The sequence below is a fragment of the Arvicola amphibius genome, chromosome 2 (assembly GCF_903992535.2).
Source record: "Arvicola amphibius chromosome 2, mArvAmp1.2, whole genome shotgun sequence".
Lineage (NCBI taxonomy): Eukaryota > Metazoa > Chordata > Mammalia > Rodentia > Cricetidae > Arvicola > Arvicola amphibius.
The window spans coordinates 19,522,297-19,542,548 of NC_052048.2; the positions used below are offsets into that span (position 1 = coordinate 19,522,297).

General features: G+C 37.7%; 1 protein-coding gene across 1 annotated transcript; it reads left to right on the top strand.

Annotated features, from left to right (window-relative positions):
• Positions 1–1,946: 1,946 nt before the first annotated feature.
• Positions 1,947–8,353, top strand: LOC119808068 (early activation antigen CD69-like). Its single transcript, XM_038320396.1, has 5 exons — positions 1,947–2,074; positions 4,527–4,649; positions 5,603–5,802; positions 6,135–6,238; positions 7,421–8,353. Exons 1-5 carry the CDS (start codon positions 2,011–2,013, stop codon positions 7,527–7,529), a joined length of 600 nt encoding a protein of 199 aa, XP_038176324.1. The 5' UTR covers positions 1,947–2,010; the 3' UTR covers positions 7,530–8,353.
• The last annotated feature ends 11,899 nt before the right edge of the window (positions 8,354–20,252 follow it).

The window sequence follows — 20,252 nt, forward strand, 5'->3', positions numbered from 1 at the left end:
GTTTATCACCTGTAAAACATAAAATGTTTAATCATGGGAGGGAGATGACAAACATGTTTTTAGCTCTAGTCATTCACTTGAGAAATAGCAAGCAACTATTATGACTCTTGTACTGCCTGGAAGAGTCTGTCCGTGTATAAAAGCTGTGAAGAACATGAGAGAAGGAGAGAAACTAAAGAGAGAGAATAACGTAGAAAATTATCCCCAGATAAAAAAGTCAAGCCTCGCTGACTCCATGGATTCCTATCAAAGCCCTGTGCTATTGGAGGCTGGCCCCCAGAAAGCGTTAATTTCACCGTTAAAGAACTTAGTTAAGGACCAGCTTATAATAGAGGTTGGCTGTGATTCTCGCTGCCTTAGAGTTTTTCAATACTGAGGTCTATGAAAACCTCTTCATCCCATTCAACAGGCATGAGTTAGAAGAGCACCATTCTTGGAGTTAATGGGTGTGCTCTCTCATTGCATCTAGACCTTTCTGCATGTCACTTGGTACTGAGTTAATTAATTACCAGAAAGCAAGGCAAGTATACAGAGAAAGAACCACTAAGAAAAACCCTAAAGACCTAAAGGCCCTCCAAAGGTGGGCTTCTGGGCAGTCTTGTGGGGAGAAGGTTTCTGTCGGAAAGGGAGAGGGATAGAGGGGGTGGACTGAGGCCAATGTAAAATTTCTTCTCGGCTGTAAGGAGGTTCTTGGATTTTAGGGCACTTTCGGTTAGCTGAACGTCCTACCAAGACGATACGGCGGACTTATAAACGCCACCCCATCTTCTGCGCAGGAAAGCTCCCGGGAATAGAGCGGCACAAGGGTCACCATGTACCTCTCTGTGTCTCAAGCAGCGAATGCACCCACTGGCTCGTCTCAGCTGTATGCATGGCAATTTCCAGCCTACCTGAGCATAGCATCTCCAGAAGGCTTTATTCTGCAAACCAGACAGCTTTACTCCAGGAGTGACTGTGATCTTTGGGCACCAAGGTCATTAATCAGAATCGTGTTTTTATCCTTTTGACCCTCACATGAGAGTCACCAAATGGAAACTTTCTCTCTTTGTTTTGTGCTGTGCTTAATAACTTACCTGGATGAGATTGGTATGATGGGAAGATACAGGAATCAGAATCACATTTCAAATGTCAGAGGCCACAGACACCTGAACTAAATAACCTACAGGATGGCGGGGGGATTACAAAAAGCTGTGCTGCAGAGAAGCAAAGAAGTCTGACAGTGGAGGATGACAAGAAAATGAGCAAGGGACGATGAAATAGATAACTGAAGATAAACAGTTTTAGAACACAGCGAGGAAGTTCCAGACCACAAGCTTTCTGTTTCCTGCACTAAAGCAACTCCTGACTAAACGACACTTGAAATAACTAGTCCCTGAGGGGGAAAGAAGTGAATATTGTACTTTAGAAATTCATAATTTCCTGAATAAAACCTGTCCAAATTAGAGAAAGAGCCATGAGAATACAAATTTTTAAGTCCCTACTCAACAGTCTACCTTCTGGCCGCAAGCAATACTTGGTACATAATGGATAGCCACATGTACAAGGAAATGCATGAATAGGATTACAAAAGAAGTTTGCCCTCTCTTCCAATGTTTTTTCCACATCAGATACAGCAATCTCAAACCTTTAACTTTGTGTGTAGATGATGCTACTTCCTAAGTTATTTGAATTTTCTTCAAAAAATTGGAAAAGATGTCTTTAATTCTGGGAAAATCCCATTTATCTTTTTCTCCTGAGGCTAGAGTTGTGAGAAAGCGCATTTCAGACAGCAGGGAAAACCCACAGCTCACCACAACAACACAGGGTGAAGTATCTGGGCCACTGGAGCATAAATTAAAGAGAACTGGCAGATTTGGACAAGTAGAAGGGAGGAGGAAGGGGTGGAGCCAGATTAAGGAGTTATAAAGGCTGAAACGCCTCAGAGACCAAGACACTGGCAAGACAGCTTCAGCAAGGACTCACTGTAGACCTCCTGAGATACGCCAGCGAATCTTGAGAAGAAAAAAAAAGATGAATTCTGAAGACTGCTCCATAACAGAAACTAGCTCTTCACATCTGGAGAGAGGACAGAAGGGTAAGTCGTGTGATTTCTTACATTCTGATGTGATCTCTACATATGATGTAAGGGATAGAGTGCAGAACGGAGAGATGGAAATCTTTGGAAACTTGGTTAGGGTCTACTTCAGTCTGTAAAAGAGAAACCAGCTATAGGTAAACACCTCTCCTGCTGTAAGAAGACAGAATACCTGTGTGAGAGGGAGCCGTACAAGTTTCAGAAGATCTTTAATTGACTTTTCCTTTGAATCGATTTATATTATTTCAACTATTAAATGTCAATGGAAAATTATCTGCCTTAGCCTAGTTATTCTCCATCATTTTTCCCATAACCATCTGTCCATAATTCAGAAGCTCTTACCCCTCTTTATGAAGGGCTGCTTTCCACATGAACAGTTACGTTCTTGGTCTTTTCTTGTATGTTTGCCTGCTTTCTGTGTGTCTTGTCTCTTCACTTCTCTCACCATGAATCCTTCAGTAGCTGAAAGCACACAGATGTCCAGTCTCAGAAAAAAAACAGATTTACGCACCCAAGACATCTACAGTGTCATGTGGTGATTTGTTAGGATGTAGCCCTTCTCTTCTTTCAAATGTCATCTTCAGCCATGACATTGTCATTGGAACTCTATTCTTCCATTTTATCTTATTTCTCTTGTTCAATGGTTTACTTCAATTTCCATAACAACTATCAATTTTTATCATTTTTATTGAAACATGAAATCCCTGCACATTTCCCTCTCTTCTTTCTGTCTATTCTACACGCGCTATGCTTCCTATTGACAGAATTTCTCCATTCTGTTTGTATCTGAGTGATGAGGAGCCTTCAAGCACTTAGCACTTGGGAACTCGAGTAATTTCTAAGCAAGAACTATTCAGTTAATCAAGAGACATGCTTTCCCAACACAGCCAAGACAATTGGTGAGGAGGAAATTATTTTCTGAGTGCTTCTTTGTCATGTTGATTTATTCTTTAAAAGAAGCCTCTGTTATCTTTAAAAACTCATCTCTTATTTGAGATCATGAAGTCAAGTACAGATAAATAGTGTGCAATATTTTAGAGACCTAAATCACCAATACCTGTGTGTCTCACTTGAAAGGAAAAAAAATAAAATAGACAATAATGAGACTATAAATAATAGTGGAAGGAAAGAAAGACCTAATACAGAAAATCCCATCCTGGCATGGGTCAGCCACATCTACCCTTGTACGTTTAACTTATGCTATCATTGCTATAACCTTAGCAACAAAGGAATCAGCAGTCTCCTTTTGAGCGATTGGAAGGTGGAAAATGGGTGGATCTGTTTTCAACCTCTCTGTTAATGCACAGGCCTCAGAAGTGTGCTGTTAGTGGGGATGTTTTATTGCCTAGGTGACGCGTAGAACTGTGGTTAGTATTGACCCTCAGTGATGGAAATCAAGTGTCACGTGGGAGTTTGTCTTCACACTGTATCCACCAGGTGGTTGATGGGTTGAGCTTGCTGAGATCTAGGTGTTGTTTTGGATATAGATGTGTTTGCTGTGGAGCCAGAGTTATTGATGAATTGAGTCCAAACAGTGTGACTGGCTATTATATGTTGAGAAGTGAAACTAAAGCCATCTCTGAACTTACCACTCAACTGCCAAAGACTACTTCTGAAGATAATTGTGTATGGGTGTGAAAAGGAAGGCAGGAGAAAACAGACCCTGACTGCATTGATAAAGGCTTCTCTTAGAACACCTGAAAACAGATTTTCACTGAAGCGGGTAGAGGGGACTCCTAGAAAATGCACAAATTGATGATACTCGCCATAGTGTGCCTCCTCTTTAAGCTTATCTGTAAGGAGATGTTTTAAGAAAAAAAAAAGAATTCACAAATTCCAAAATCCAGTCTACAGAAATACTCTTTCAGTTGTAAAACATCTTCCTCATTGAATAATTGTGCTTTTGTAATGAGAAAAAAAAATGAGACAGGTTCTTACCTTGCAGACAAAGCAGCTGCAAACTCACTATTCCCCTCTACCAGCCTCCTGAATGTTGGGATTACAACAGTGGAAACTGATTATCACTGATTATAATGTCATTCAAGGAGTCATTTAACGCTGCAGTTTCTGTGAATTTTTTTTTTAAATCATGCTGGTGAATTTGGGAACTTACAAGGGCATTCTTGTGGTGCCACACTGTTTTGAATCTCGAGGGCTCATCCTGCAAAAAAACAAAATCCAAAATCTGAAGCCAAAATTTACTTCTCCCTTTCCAGTCACCTAACGTGCTAGAACAGACATATTTCTTCCTGTCCAGATGCTGACATTTCTGTTGTTGTTTGATTGTTTGTTTGCAGTTTTTGTTGTTGCACTCAGAATTTGTTAAAGTTGACTTAATATTTTATATTGATGGGACAACATATTACTGTTTTTTTTAATATTATATTCCTCAAGAAATAGCAAATGCTCTATCTTAAAGCCTAAATTTGTAACCATTTCTCTTCCTTTTCAGATCATGGCACCAGTATACATTTTGAGAAGCATCATGAAGGATCCATTCAAGTTCCTATCCCTTGTGCTGTGTTGACCGTCATCATCATTACTTCCTTAATTATAGCTCTCATTGCCTTGAGTGGTGAGTCTATACTTCACGAATTCTCTTATAGCCTGCAATAGTAAGAATTCACATATAGCAGAAATGAATGGGTCTCAGCCTGATCTAGTTAATCAGGCCTTCTGATTGACTGAGAAACATCTCACACACCAGAAATGGTTCGTTTTATGATCATCATGAAATACAATCTATGCTCCCTGAATGATGGCTGTAGCAATTTTATAATCACAAAAGTATCTGATTTATATATCATGTGAAAGAGAGCATGTTTATATCTGAATAGACATTTAATTATAAAAAATGTGGACTTTTCATTCATGTTGACAAGAAAAAGAGTATCTAACCTATAGATGGACCAAAAAGTGGCCAATAATTTTATATTTTCACTCTTATCAACCGACTAGAAACTGAATTATTATAACAGCTAGAACTCCCAGAGCCAGCTGGGTAACGCTGTACCACCATGCATGCTAAGACGCATCTATGCCTTTCAAAAATAAGAAATGTTACAATTTGAAGAAATACCCCAAACCATCCATCTTATTGTATTTTTAATTGAAAATAGTTCATATAGTACTTCATGATCACACTTTTTTTTCTCCACCTCCTCCCAGACATCCTCGTGTACTTTATCTTATGCTTAAAATGAGTCCTTCATTCTTCTGATTCCTGTGTGGGGTTATTGAGATTCTAAATGAGTTTTGAATCTAGAACTTACAATATATGTCCCCTTTCCCTTAGCCTAAATGTTATTTTTGAGATTTCCCCACTTTCCCGACACTTTCTGGTATAATGACCAATAGAACACAGCCCTCTGCTCACATCCCTTCCTGTAACGACATTGGACACCAGACAGATGATAGCCGAGGTCTGATTTCTTCTCCCTAAGAGCAGAGCATCTGCTAGACTAGGTTTACCTGTGAAGAGGGTTTGGTGTCTTCTCTTACTAAAACAAATGATCTTACTGTCCACAGTGGGCCAGTACAATTGTCCAGGCTTGTATCAGAATTTGGCATCATTGGACCACCGTGTTGCTTCCTGCCAGGACGAGTGGGTTGCATACCAGAGGAAATGCTACTTTTTCTCCACCACAACCAGCAGTTGGGCCTTGGCCCAAAACTCTTGTTCTCAAGATGATGCTACACTCGCTGTAATTGATTCCGAAAAGGACATGGTAAGATTCACAACTGATTTCATCAAATGCTGCTGATATTTTGTTTTTTGGGTTTTTTTTTTTGTTTTTTATAGATTATCTTTAGTTTTGCTGTGTTCTCTTCTAAGTGGAAACTGAATACCTATCTCACATGTAGGAAAATTTAGTCATAGGTGGGTATATGAACCATCTAAAAGGTCAAAATGAGAATTTCTGTATAGTCTTTCAGCATGGTTTAGTTGCCTAGTTTCAGAGATCAGTGATTCAGATGATCACAGCAAATAATTATCAGCTTTATCCTGATAATAAACCTGCTAAGTCAGGTTTGTAATGTGACTTCATTGTGCTTTAAGATATTTCTGAAGCGACACGCTGGAAGACAGGAACACTGGATTGGACTGAAAAATGAAGTTAATCAGACATGGAAATGGGCAAATGACAAAGAATTTAACAGATGGTAAGTCACAAGAAATCTCTGTCCCTTCTAGGCTGACACTTTAAAAAAATAATAATAATAAAAACCCTTTCTTCTTTCACTTTTATTTCATTTTACTTTTACTCCCCCTTTCTTCTTCTTAAGTTCTGTTGGTGGTGGAGGATCAGCTCTTCATCACACAGCTTTGATCAATTCTCCTGTGTGTATTATGCTCCTTGGAATTATTTAGAGGCCCCCTTTATTATTAAAAATCCCTCAAAAACTTCTATGAACTTTGGATTGGCAAACACTAGTGTGAGCAAGAGTCTTAATGAGTTTGGGCGTGGTTCAGGAACAGTTCTGGAGATGGTCAAAACAGTTGTTGGGAAAGAATTACATATTTCACTTGCTTTCCCAGTTCAGGGACAAAGGATCATAATTTAGTGCCCAATTATAAGTGTCTATGAATCTGCGGAAAGCTCCCCATAAGCAACAAAGACACTCCTGTTACCCATCATTAAGTTATATTTAAAGTTTTGAGGGGCATTCTACAAATTTTGTGTTGATCTTTAACATCTATAATCTCAGAATGAATAAATCCCTCACTCTCTTAACATTTGTATAATAACTGATACAATACCAGTATTAAAATCTATATTTCTAAATTGAGCATAATGGTGTGCATCTTTAGTCTCAGTTCTCAGAAGGCAAAGGCAGGTGAATCTCTGTGAGCCTGAAGTCAGCCTACTCTAGTAGTGAGACCCTCTCTTGAAAACAAACAAATTGTATTTTTGGTAAAGGGACTTTTAGTATGTGTTCCATGGTTGTATGCCTACAGCTACAAAGGAATACAAGAAACCACTTATGATCTAAATAAAATAGCAGTGCTTAATGAAATTAGTTGTGATTCTTACCATTCCCTAAGCCCCCTAAAACTGTGCTTCTTGAAGGATCTATGAACTAAAAATGATTTTGAACTGCTCACCCACTAAATCAGAAAAGTAAAGCCTTTAGCTCTATCTGCTTTCTTCATCAAGATCTTCCTCCCCTCTTGTCTGTTATCTCTACATATTAAGCCCAAGACTACTTGGTTGCAAGACTTGTGTTCTGTGCTTCCTACTAAAGGAACAAAGAGAAAAGGCAGAGGTTACCTCAAAGTTTATTCTCATGTAACTGGCTGGAAATGAGGACTGGAAATAAATATGAGTCTTTATGGTTTGACAGGTTCAATCTGACAGGGTCTGAGAGGTGCGTGTCTCTAAACAGCACAAATATTGCTACTGAGGACTGTGAGAAGAACTTACACTGGGTCTGTAGCAAGCCCTCCAGATGACAAGGAAGCCTTTATCTATAGATGACTGTGCCATGGATCCACAGGACAGTTGTGTGACTGGATGCTACTCTATGGTCAAATTTTTCACAAAGACCTCACAGACCAACTTCACATCATCCTGAGACTCTTCCAGATAAGACTGTGGGACATGACGGAGAGACTCCAGGATCTGTATTGGAATATTCCTTGACCATGAGCTGAAAAAGTCACTCACTGATGAATAATCATATCAAAAAACTGAGAGGACAACTATGAAGCCTCATAGATGCACTTTATATTTTAAATCTAGAATGAATAAAATGACTAGCTTTAGAGTTACTATTTATTGCTGAGTGGCTGCAACAGCCAGTGCCTTTATGCATTTGCACTATTTGAAAGGATTTGGGTGGTAGTAAAAGCTGAATGTAGATATGGAAAAATTTGGCCGATTAATGATTTTCTTAAACTCCGAAAGTATTCACAAGTAGACCAATGCTTAGGACACCAAGCTTTGCAGTAGCTTCCTCTATTTACGGACCTTTGTCACATTATTTTGTCAATTGTCTTTCCCCAAAGTGTAAGGATGACCTTTTCTTTAACTTTCTCAGTGCAGGCAGTTCACTTTCAATGGTACGTATTTCTTTGACTTTAAAAGTCTTCCTTGTAGTGAAGAGACAAAAGCACACCATATGAGAAATATTTGTAAAGCATATTTCAAAGTGCTGGAAACAAAGTGCAATATGTGTCATGGCAGATCTCTGTTAGGACCTACATCATGCGGATTGACCTTTGAATGATTCCAATCTTGTCGAATAACCTATTTGTGTCTTTCCCAGTCCATAAGATCACACACAGTACTTTGTTCAACATATTTCCTATGTGCAATAAAATGTTTATGTATTTGTTTGTATTTTAAATCTCTATAATTTTAAGCTGTTTCTATGTATGTAAAGATATGTCAATAAAAGAATTGACACAGTGGTTTCCAGAAGTGCTCATTCAAACTGCATTCAAAATTATGATGTGTTATAGCATTGAACTCCTTCCAAAGTGGGATCTGTAAACCCATAGGTTACTGCAGCTCACAGGCCTCACCAGAGCTTCTTTATGGAATGGGCGGTGGTTAATACAAAGTCTCCAAACTGGTCAGAATGTAGAGAACAGACTGTGGAGTGCTCAGTCACAACTAAACACTCTCCCCAGAAAGGTTCAGGCAACCTCATGGAATAGGGGAAGAAATATGGTAAGAGCCAGAGGGCAGGGAGGAGTGAGACAAAATAGTGTTTGGGGGTCATGAGAGGACCACTGTACTCATAAATTCAGAGCAGCTGTGCTTCCTTGCACAAGACCAAACCTACCAACATCCCAACAGGATGGAAGAAGGGAATCATCTCTCCTAGCTGAGGAGCTATTGACAGTTGACGGCTGCTAGGAGAGGGGCAGTCAGTTTTTACTCACAAATATGTCCCTAGTAATTGACTATGCTCCAGTGAATGACCCTATAGACATGCATATATGAACAGCACTAATTAGACCCAATGGGATGCAAAAAATAAAGGGAGTTTATGATATTTGAGGAAGTTGGAAGAGGAGGTGGTTGGTGAATATGATTGGAATACTTTGCATAGATGTATGGATTACTCTAAAAGTAACTGTAAATTACATCATATTAGAAAGAAGAAAGCAATATAATGCTTTTTAAAAGTTGTCCTCATAGCAAAATCCTAGCTTATGATATCTTTTTATTTACATATGCTAAATTTACCGTGTGAGTAATAGATGGCTTTAGAGGGTTATTACAGCCAGGAAAACCTTTGATCAGTCCCTGAGCTGTTTGATGAACGAATGCTGCAATGTCACCCTTTTTGACATTTAAAAAAGAATGACCTTTTCAGTATGTGGTAATCCCCATGAGATACAGAAAGCAAGAAGTGTTTAGAATTTTTAATGAAAAATAAGTTGAAGTTTATTAACCACTGAGCGCCTCAGTTCCACAGCTATGAAATAAAGCAGGTGGTCTCCCCACTTGAATGTTCTATCATGAATAACCACAGCCTGAACCTGAGTCATTTTGAAAAACAGTCTTTTGATTTGCATGGTGTGGATGTGTAAGTGGAAATGTCACTCTTGAGAACCACAGGATGAAAACCAGCTGACCTAAGTCTCATTTCTGCCATCCCCTGGCTAGCTAGCTATTTTAGAATTAGAGATTGAGCTGAAACCAATCAGAAACTTAGTTGACACAAATGACCTTAAAACAGGACCAAGGTCACAACAGTCAGTTGATATATTGAATGCTAAAAATCTTGCATGTGATGCCGGGTGGTGGTGGCACATGCCTTTGATCCCAACACTCGGGAGGCAGAGGCAGATAAATCTCTTGTGAGTTTGAGGCCAGCCTGTTCTATGAGAGATTGTTCCAGGACAGCCAAGACTGTTACACAGAGAAACCCTGTCTCAAAAGAAAAAAATCTTACACATGAAACACTATATCAACAAATTTCAGTATTGTATAAAGTATCATTTATTTTAAGCTTGTGTACTTCTACATAGCATGCTTGTTTATTTTCTAACAAACTTTTAAAGATTCATTTATCGAACACGTAGTACTAAAGTTAAAATATCCAACAACTGATGTTCACTTACATGTATATGTTTGTGCCTAGTCTTGTTACATCTTGTTATCCTGTGTTCAGTTGAACCCAGTTTCTGGGTTCCTGCTCTTTTCTGAAGGGAGATTGAGGAGCAGTTGATGTAGGAGATAGATAAGGTATGTGTGTGTGTCAGGGGAGCTGGGAGGACTGGAGGGAGGAGAGGTTGTGGTCAGGATGTAATATATGAAAGAAGAATAGATAAAAAGAAAAAATCCAACAAATGCAACATTAAAGTGTGTAGAGTTTTTATCTACATTGTGAAACAGGCAATGAAATGAATGATTATGGTATGATTATGGCTGTGACAGCAATAACATAGGATGCCATTGGAACCCCTTTGAAGTACAGAACTATTTTCTACCACAGTCAAACTGTCAAATTTTACAATAAATTTACAAGCTACACTCACCTTAAGTGATTGTGGTAACATGTTCTGAAGACCTCTATCAGTGTTCTGTGTCTTATTTTGATTTTTCCAGAATAATTTTAGCTTCTTCCTCCTCATAGTGAAATACACCTCCTGCTTACTCCACATAACTGTAGGGATAAAGAGTAGACATGAACTGTTCTTGAAGGAAAAAAAGTACCATTGAAATGTTCATATTTAGTAATTCAAAGCTTTTTAAATATCACATCTATGAGGTGCCACCATGGCTGAAATCACTTGCTGAGCAAGTCTGACCACCTGAGTTCACGCCCCAGAAACCAAGAGGGAGGAGAGGACTAACTCCTGAGAATGCCCTCTGATCTCCACAGGTTAAAAAGAGTCTTCTGCAATATCATAATGATGTTTTATAAACTGATTCTCAAATTTCATTATCCTGAGAAGATTTGAAATATAAATTTGTAACTGAAATTAAAATGAATATGAAACTCTAGGGGGATTTTGTTGGAAAATGTAGCCAGAAGGACAGATAGAGGTGGTATGATTTAGCTTAGTTTAATTTTTGGAAACCATTTATCAAAAAGCCATTGAATGATTGATATGCTTTCTGTGATATGACTACTTTGGAGAGAAAAAGAGAAAGTTAAAAAATAATCTTTGATGTGCAAGGTCAATTTCTAGTAAAAATCAGAAACCACACACTTGATCAAAACTAATGATTCAGTTAATTAACATGATTCTGAACATGAAACTTTAAATTTAAAAATCAGGACTGGCAAGATGCCCCAATGCCCAATGACAAGTGTGTGCTCACACACATACAGCATACACAGCATAATAAACAAAACATTCTGTGCGTGGAGTACAGTGCAATATAGAATCGTGCACAGCTTCCCTTTCTTGCTATGAATCAGCCACATTTCTTTATATTTTCTATTTACACACCTCAGATTGGCTTCAAGTCCCCATGCACCCTACTGTTTGCCTCCCAACAGGTGCACCACAGACATTTGGGTGAAATGTTGGCTTCCCTGGTATGAGCCAGCTGTTCTGCTTCTTTCTAACAACTTGTTTGCATTTGCCTATTCCATTGCTCTAGAGACATCTGCAGAGCACACAGTCTGTGATTTATCTTTCAACATTTTCCTCTAAAATCAGATTTCAGTCCAGCCACAGGTGAATTCATGTGCACCTCTATGCCCCGCTGGGTTAGTTTTGCAGGTGGCCAGCGACACCTGTGGGCAGGTTATGCTTATTGCACCCAATTCAGCTAATTGAACCACAGGTAAGATTTAATATCCTAAATATAGATCACATGTTGCTAATTTAAAGGGGCAATATGTCAATCTAACCATCCAAGGTTTCAATAGCCTCTTTATTTACACCATGTGTGAGTTTTTACAATACTTAAATGATGCCGCTTCTACATCACTACTTTTGTTTCTGGGGAATAGTCTTGTACTCAATATTTTTTTCGTAAATATATGGTTTGACAATAGGGCTAGGAATAAGGCATTTTTAGAAATGGCACAGTCTTGGGGGCTGGAGAGATGGCTCAGTGGTTAAGAGCATTGCCTGCTCTTCCAGAGGTCCTGAGTTCAATTCCCAGCAACCACAACCATCTGTAATGAGGTCTGGTGCCCCCTTCTGGCCTGCAGGCATACAAGCAAACAGAACACTGTATACCAAATAAATAAATATTCTTTAAAAAAAGAAATGGCACAGGCTTTTCAGACTGAAACTACACTTCTCAGGAAAGATGTTGGAAATCTGAAGAAGGATATGACTAACTAACACAACTCAGTAAACTGAGAAACTTTTGGAAATGGTACAGACTTATAGTAATTTATTTAAAAGAAGATTCAGTACTCTAGAGAAGGAAACAGCCAATTTGGCACATAAAACCCAATCAATGACAGTGGGTGCTAAAACATTATTTGAGAGAATTCACATTGTTGAGTGTATTAATCGGACTCTGTCAAAGAGGTATGACAGATTGATTAATAGAATGTCTCTCCGGGAAGGTAATATGCATGCCATAAAGATTATGTCCAAGGATGAGACATTATCTCTACTGGACAGAATTCATACCTTGGAATCCTCAAGGACATTAGAACAGAACACTGGACAGGAGATCCAGATATTACAAAAGGCAGTGGTAAACAGATTTGAAAAGATTGAGGAAATTATCAAATTTGATGACCAGGAAAAAAAGTTAAAAAGGAAAATTTAACCTCGTTGGTACGTAAAAATCTCCAGGATAGCTTCCCAGAGTTCTGCCTTTTTTTCCACTAATAACATCAGAAAAAGTATCTGGCTCCAAGTACTCTAAGTTTGTCAAGGAATATACATGGGAGCCCATACATATGACTGATCTAAAAGAAATTAAACAAGAAATTGTAGCTTACAGAATACATTCATTCTTTGTTAGGGAAATGGTCAAAATGTGGGCTTTCAGTAGTTAAGCCATGCCTCAAGATTAGGCTCAGTTAATCTCAGCAGTCCTAGAAAGTGGACCACAATTTCTTTGGAGGTGCTTTTTAAAAGAGGAAGCAAGAATTTTAGAACAACAAGAAAAAAAAAAAAGGACTTGAGATTTCCCTAGATCAAATTCTAGGTGAGGGACTTTACTCTGATCCTCAGGATCAAGCTCTTTATTATGACCACACCTTGTTCCTATGTACCACAGCAGCTTTAAAGACTTGGGACAGGATTCAGTAACTAGTAAAGAGAGATGAATTATGTCTTAGGGTTAAACAGGGTCAGAGAGAAAATTTTAGTGATTTTTTTTGCAGAGACTAACTAGGGCTATACAAATAGGGGTAACTCACCCAGACGCTAGACATATTAATTATTAAATTTTTGGTTTATGAGAATTCCAACATTGAGTGCGAACAGATCCTTGGGCCTTTAAATATCAGATCAGCACCCATGGATGAATGAGTCTTAAATTACAACGAATCTACCAGCCCTTGGAATTCTCCTGTATTTGTTGTTAAAAAGAAATCTGGAAAATGGAGAATGGTGACAGATCCAAGGGGTATCACCAAGGTTATTCAGCCCATGGGCCCTCTATAATCTGGAATTCCTCTGCCTTCTCTGTTACCAAAGAGATGGTCTCTCATAATTATTGATTTAAAGGATTGTTTCTTCACTATACTTTTTCAAGAAAATGATAGAGAAAAGTTTGCCTTGACAGTGCCTTCTTATAATAATTCTCAGAAGACATCAATGGACCATCCTCCCACAGGGGATGATCAATATCTCCACCCTGTGCCAATACTTTGTCAGCCAGACATTGGAAATAATACATAAGCAATTTCCTAGGTCTATAATCTACCATTACATGGATGACATTTTGTTATCTGATTCAAATACAGATCTTTAGAAAGGATGTTTGAAGAAGTAAAGAAAGTCTTGACTAAATGGAGACTACAAATTGCTCCAGAAAAGATTCAAAGAAGAGATTCTCTTAATTACCTAGGTTACAGAATGGGCTTACAGAAAATTAGAAGACAAAAGGCACAAATTAGGAGAGACTATTACGGACTCTTAATGACTTTCAAAGATTTTGGGAGACATTTCTAGTCTACGACCAGCTGTTAGGATAGTACCTGATCTAATAATTCATTTAAACAAAACCTTAGATGGTGATAAAGACTTGAATAGTTCCAGAGAATAAACAGCTGAAGTGGAAAAGGAATTGGCGATTGTTGAGTAGAAATCACAGGAGGCATGTGTGGATAGGGTGAATCCAAATCTTAATTGTATTCTAGTCATATTGCCTTCCAGAATTTCTCCTACAGGACTTTTTAATGCAGAATAATGATATTATCTTAGAATGGATCTTTTTTTTTAACCACATAAACCAAGTAAAAAATTATAAACCTGTGTGGAAAAAGCCTCTGAATTAATTATAAAAGGTAAATTGAGACTTCATCAATTAGCAGGTATAGACCCAGCAGAGATTATAGTGCCTTTTACTGCTGATGAAATAAAAAAAGTTATGGGAAGAGAATAAACCCTGGCAAAGGGCTTGTGCTAAATTTTTTTGGAGAAATTAATAGCAATTATCCCAAAAGTGAGAGATTTAACCTTTTAAAGAGAACTTCTTGGATTGTTCCCCAAATTGTACATGATACCCCAATAATAGGAGCCTGTACATTTTATACTGATACAAATAAAACACGAAAGGCAGGATACAAATCAGAAGAATTAAGTAAGGTGGAACAAAGACCTTATAATTCTGTCTAGAAGGCAGAATTATATGCCATTCTTATGGTACTAAGGGATTTTAAAGAACCTATCAATATAGTTATTGATTCACAATATGCAGAAAGAGTTGTCTTACATGTTGAAACTGCTGAATTTATACCAGATGATACGGGATTGACTTCATTGTTCACCCACGTGCAAGACATAATCAGGAATAGGCTTTGTCCTATATACATAACACACATCCAATCCCATATGGGTCTGCCAGGTCTGCTAGCACAAGGTAACACAGAAATTGATCAATTATTGATTGGAAGTGTGTTGCAGGCCTCTGAATTTCATTAAAACATCATGTCAATAGCAAAGGTTTAAAGAAAGAGTTTTCTATTACAAGGCAACAAGCTAAGGAGATTATAAAGAGGTGTCCTACTTGCTCTTTTTATAATCTTTCTATAACCATTGCCTGCAGGGAGTAAGCCTAAGGGTGCTCAAAGGAATGAAATCTAGCAGATGGATGTGTTCCACCTTCTGGAATTTCGTAAATTAAAATATGTACACCACACCATAGACACGTATTCAGGTTTTTAATGGGCAACTGCCTTGAGCTCAGAAAAGGCTGATTTAGTAATCACACATTTATTGGAATTTATATGGCCATCATGGGCATTCCTGCACAAATAAAGACAGACAATGGTCCAACGTATGTACTTAAGAAAATGAAACAGTTTTTTGCTTATTATATATAAAGCACATTACAGGTATACCAAATAATCCTACAGGTCAGGCAGTGATAGAACAGTCAAATCATACTATAAAGGATATGTTGAACAAACAGAAAGGGACAGAAAATATAACAGGAAATAGATTGCATATTGTTTTATTAACCTTGAATTCTCTTAAGGCTAATGAGGAAGGGACAGCAGCAGCAGAGAGGCATTGGGTAATGGAAAGAACTTCTTACCTGAATCAACCATGTATATTTTAAGGATGTGTTGACCTCACAATGGAAACCAGGAGATGTGCTGCACTGGGGAAGGGGTTTTGCTCTTGATTCCATGGGAGACCAAAAGCTATGGATATTATCAAAACTAATAAAGATTTGTTTTCAAAAGGAGAAAACTATTCAAACAAAGAAATGACAGCTCATCCACAATGGTGATAACCAGGCAGGTGGTAAGGAAAGCCATATAAGGTTGGGGCAGGGTTTTGCTCTTATCTTTGCAGGAAAACTACATGTCATCAAAAATTCAACCTGGATTTTTGAATGCTGACAAATTGAAAAATAACTATCCATTAAGGATCATCTAGAAAACGGAATATGGATTATTTATAATGGTACTGGTTACACTTACATTACACACACACACACACACACACACACACACACATTCAGCTGGTTTTGGAGTTGGGCAATGGCTCTGTACTTCTTAAAATCCAAGCATTTTGTTAAAAGGAACATTCAGAGTTTCTGTTTCATATCAGGAGCCATGTGGTATGGGGACAGAAGGAGAACTTTAGGAAAAAGTTTACCTTCTCCATACCTATTTTGTCTATATCATATTCTTCATTGTATGTATATTTATATGAATGGTATTTATGTTTTCCATGATGAACAACAGATTTTCCTACAGATCCTTTTCCTGCTGTAATCTTTGAGGTTTCCAGGAAGAAAATAGGGTACCACAGTAACACTACAACTAGTTGTGATGATATCATGATGTAGACAGCTCTATTATAAGTACCAGCTGCTGAAATGGTGCATCTTTTCATATTCTGGACAGAACTCCAAATGAGAACTTTGAAAAAAGGAACCTATTGACTGCTACAAAATTGCTTGTAACTACACTAGACAGTAATATTGTAACTTAATCACCACTTAAGTTTTGCAGGATCCCATTATGAGGACATTACACCCATGATAGTAGGAAGCAATTCTAAAAGATGATGCCTCCATCCCAAAAAATTTTTCCATAGGGTTGGGAATACTGTTTAAGGGTTGTTGACTATTACTTGTACTAGATAGAGGGTTGGGGTGAAAACTATGTTTGTTCAAAAAGGGGGGATACTAATAGTGGGTAATAGAGTGAATACTTGTGAGACATTATTTATGGATAATTTACATTGATATAGTTTCTGTATATTGATACAAGTTCAAATTATATTTGTTACTTTTGTTTACATTATTTATACATATATACAAAGTTATTTTGTCAGATTGTATATATGCATGTTTCTACCTTGGTTTAGAACATTTTGTATCTTGATAAAACTTTTAGGGTATATTATCATATTGCATTGTATATTACTCCTACCTCTGATCAAGATACAGGTATTAATTATTATAGGTCAATTGTTGTTTATGTTTGTTGTACATACAGTAAGATCAATTCGATTCTTTAGATACATAGAGATTATATTCTGTATAGATAGGTACTCTTCAGGATCTGTGGAACATGGCATTTAAATAATTTAGGGTTCTGTTGACATGAGACATAATTGCTTCTGACAGCACCATTCTATTCCCGAGAGAATGTTGAGCACCGAAGACACTCTACTTGGAGCTTGTTTTCATCTTGGCAAACTGAGCTTTGGGCAAGGAACTGACAATGCCTCAACCACTGACAAGTTACATAGTATCCGGAAATGAATAAGCAGGACTGTCAAATCTTGCCAAGACAGGGTAAAATGGTTTTGAAAATTTTCCTGCCTCTGAAAATAGTCTGTCAGTTACACTAGGCCTTAGCCAAAGTTGGTTGCTTCAACGTTGCAAAATGAGACTTTGGGTGATTGCTCAGCTAATTGTCTCCATCATATATTGCTCGGTTTGGAAGCTACTTGATTGTACTTCCTGCCTGATCAAGTAATATTATCTCCCTTCTCAGGCCTTTGATGGGGTTGAAGATTAGATAGTCATAGTTATTGTACCCTTATGATCTAGGCAAGCCATTTCCCACACAAGACTTAAGACTCCATAGGATAGAATGTTTATTAAAACATTTAGTATATGTTCCTTGCTTAATATTGTTTATGCTGGTTGCAATTCTAATTATGGTTGATATCTGTTCCTAGTGTATATAGTTTTGTAGTGGGTTTGAAACTCTCTTATTTAAACAAAAAGGGAAGGTGCTGTGGGAACACATTCTGCTCCTTCAGCCAATAGCCTTTAAGATAACAGCCCACTTGGGCTTGGGCTCTTATAGTTTAAAAAGCAGTGGGAACCATGCACCCACTCTCTTGCTTCTGGCTCCTGTTTTGGCTGCTAGACTCTGTTTCCTGTTTGCACTCAGAGGACTGTTATATAGGACAGCAATTTGTAAGTTTTCTCCTTAAATAAATAACCCTTTTATTATCCATAATTCTGAATTGGTATGGGATTGTTTATGACATCAAAACACTACCTGGAAATAAAAGCCATTCAGTGGAAGGAGAGAATCAATTCCTGAAAATTGTCTTCTAACAACCACACATGTCCTCCAAGTGCTTACATACTCATATACACAAAATAAAGTTGAAAATTTATTGGAAAGGATGAGTGACTCCGAGTAATAATAATGTTTCATAATTGCTAAGGGGTAAATTTTAATGCTTTAACATCAAGAGGAAAAAATTGAAGTGATGGTTGCATTCATTAGCTTTATTTAGTCATTGCACACTGTACATCATGTAATGCATTATATGTACATCATACACATATGTGAAAATATCTATCGGCTGTTGGTTCTTTTTTGTACTTTTGACTCTTTGCTCTTATGAGCTTCCAAATAAATAATACATAGAGTCTTATTCTTACTTAAGAATGCCTGGCCTTAGCTTGACTTGTTCTTGCCAGCTTTTCTTAACTTTAATTGTCCGTCTGTCTTTTATATTTGGGTTTTTACTTTTCTCTGTTTCTATATAATTTTACTTCTTATTCTATGGCTTACTGTATAGTTCTGTTAAGATCAGATGAGCATCAAGTGTTTTGCCTCTTGGTTTCTTTTAACCTTTCCTTCTGTTCTTGCTAGTGTTTCTCTGCTCTGATTTGAAAGCAACATTTTCAGATGTGTTTTCCAGTTCACAAATGACCTTGTTCTCTTGTCTACTTTGATAACTCATCCGCAGAGGGGTTTGTTTTGTCTGCTGAGTTTAGTTGAGGAAAGTTTTTACTATGTAGCCCAGCACTGTCTCTAATTATTATTATATATGCTATTATTATTATATAATTTTTCTAAGCTTGCCCTCAAACTTACAATTGCCTTGCCTCAGTCTCCTGAATGTTAGAACTACAAGTGGCACTATACTGATGAGTTTCTGTTTCTATGATTATGATTATAGTTTTCAATCCTAAGAAGTTACCCATTTTCAGACTTTCTGGTTAACTTTTGATAGTCTTATCAAATGAACACTTTCTTTTTCCTTAAAAAGTATGTAAACATCATTATTTGTAATACATTTATTATTTGAATTGATAAAATTCTATGTGATGAAGACTGCTTATTGTATTTCCTATTAACAGGTTGACATTTTGGCTTGTTTCCTGAAGTGTTTGATGATTTTCTTTACTTCAGTTGACTTCAGCCAATGAAAGCTCAAGTGTGATGGGAAGGGGTACTGAAGATTTAAAGCAGGGCCTTGGATACGCTGGGTAAGCACACTGTTCTGGAATAAAATCCAAAGCTCAGCTAATGTTCTTTCTAACAGAAAAGAGGGAAGAGAGATTTCTGTCCCAGAGGAGGATGTATGTTCAACCACAAGGGGGAGGATGGAGCCCCCACTCTGAAGTTCTGAGTCCTATCAAAGATTAATGGGGAGGGTGGCCAATTACAGAGTTGCCTTTCATCAGTTCTAGAAGTTAGTTTTTGTATTCTAGCACTGACCTAAAGCAGTAGCAACCTTGAGGGCAGCTCCACCTTTTTTTCTGTCCCACATATACCTCTGCCCTTCTAAGAGAGTACTTTCTGTCACAGGTTTCCATCTCTTCTTGTAAGTTCTAAGGTTTGAAAGCTCTTTGTCTGGTTATTCTAGATGTATTGTAGTAAAATTATCTTCAAAGAAGAACTTCCCCAACAGTGCATTCGAACATGTTCAGATATCATGAAGGTCCTAAACTATGAGATTCAGATTGCTTAGGGACTGGCCTATAAGAGTGTTTCTGAAGAGGTTTAACTGAGGAGAAAGTACCCATCACAAATGTGGGGAGAATCAGGCTATGGGTTGGTGTTAAGAAGAAGAAAGTAAGAAAGTGTTCATCCCTTTCTGCTTCCCATTATTGATGTGACAGCTGCCTCAACTCCTACTAATACAACTATAGAGTTGGTCTTCCCTACATGATAGGATATGCTGTCAAATTGTGAGCCAAAAAAATCTTTTCTTTCATTCTTGACACTTCCAAACATGTATGTAATGCAATGTATTGTGGTTAGATTCACCCCATTACTACCTGGTACCCCTCTTCCTTTCCTTCTGAATCCTTCTTTTCCCTTTTGCTATACCTTTAGAGAAAGTGACATC

Bases quoted from the DNA above. Each gene is read 5' to 3' on its own strand.
- LOC119808068 (XM_038320396.1), top strand. From the start codon at position 2,011: ATGAATTCTGAAGACTGCTCCATAACAGAAACTAGCTCTTCACATCTG. The intron at 5,803-6,134 runs GTAAGATTCACA...TTGTGCTTTAAG, and splicing joins TTGATTCCGAAAAGGACATG to ATATTTCTGAAGCGACACGC. The intron at 6,239-7,420 runs GTAAGTCACAAG...ATGGTTTGACAG, and splicing joins GACAAAGAATTTAACAGATG to GTTCAATCTGACAGGGTCTG.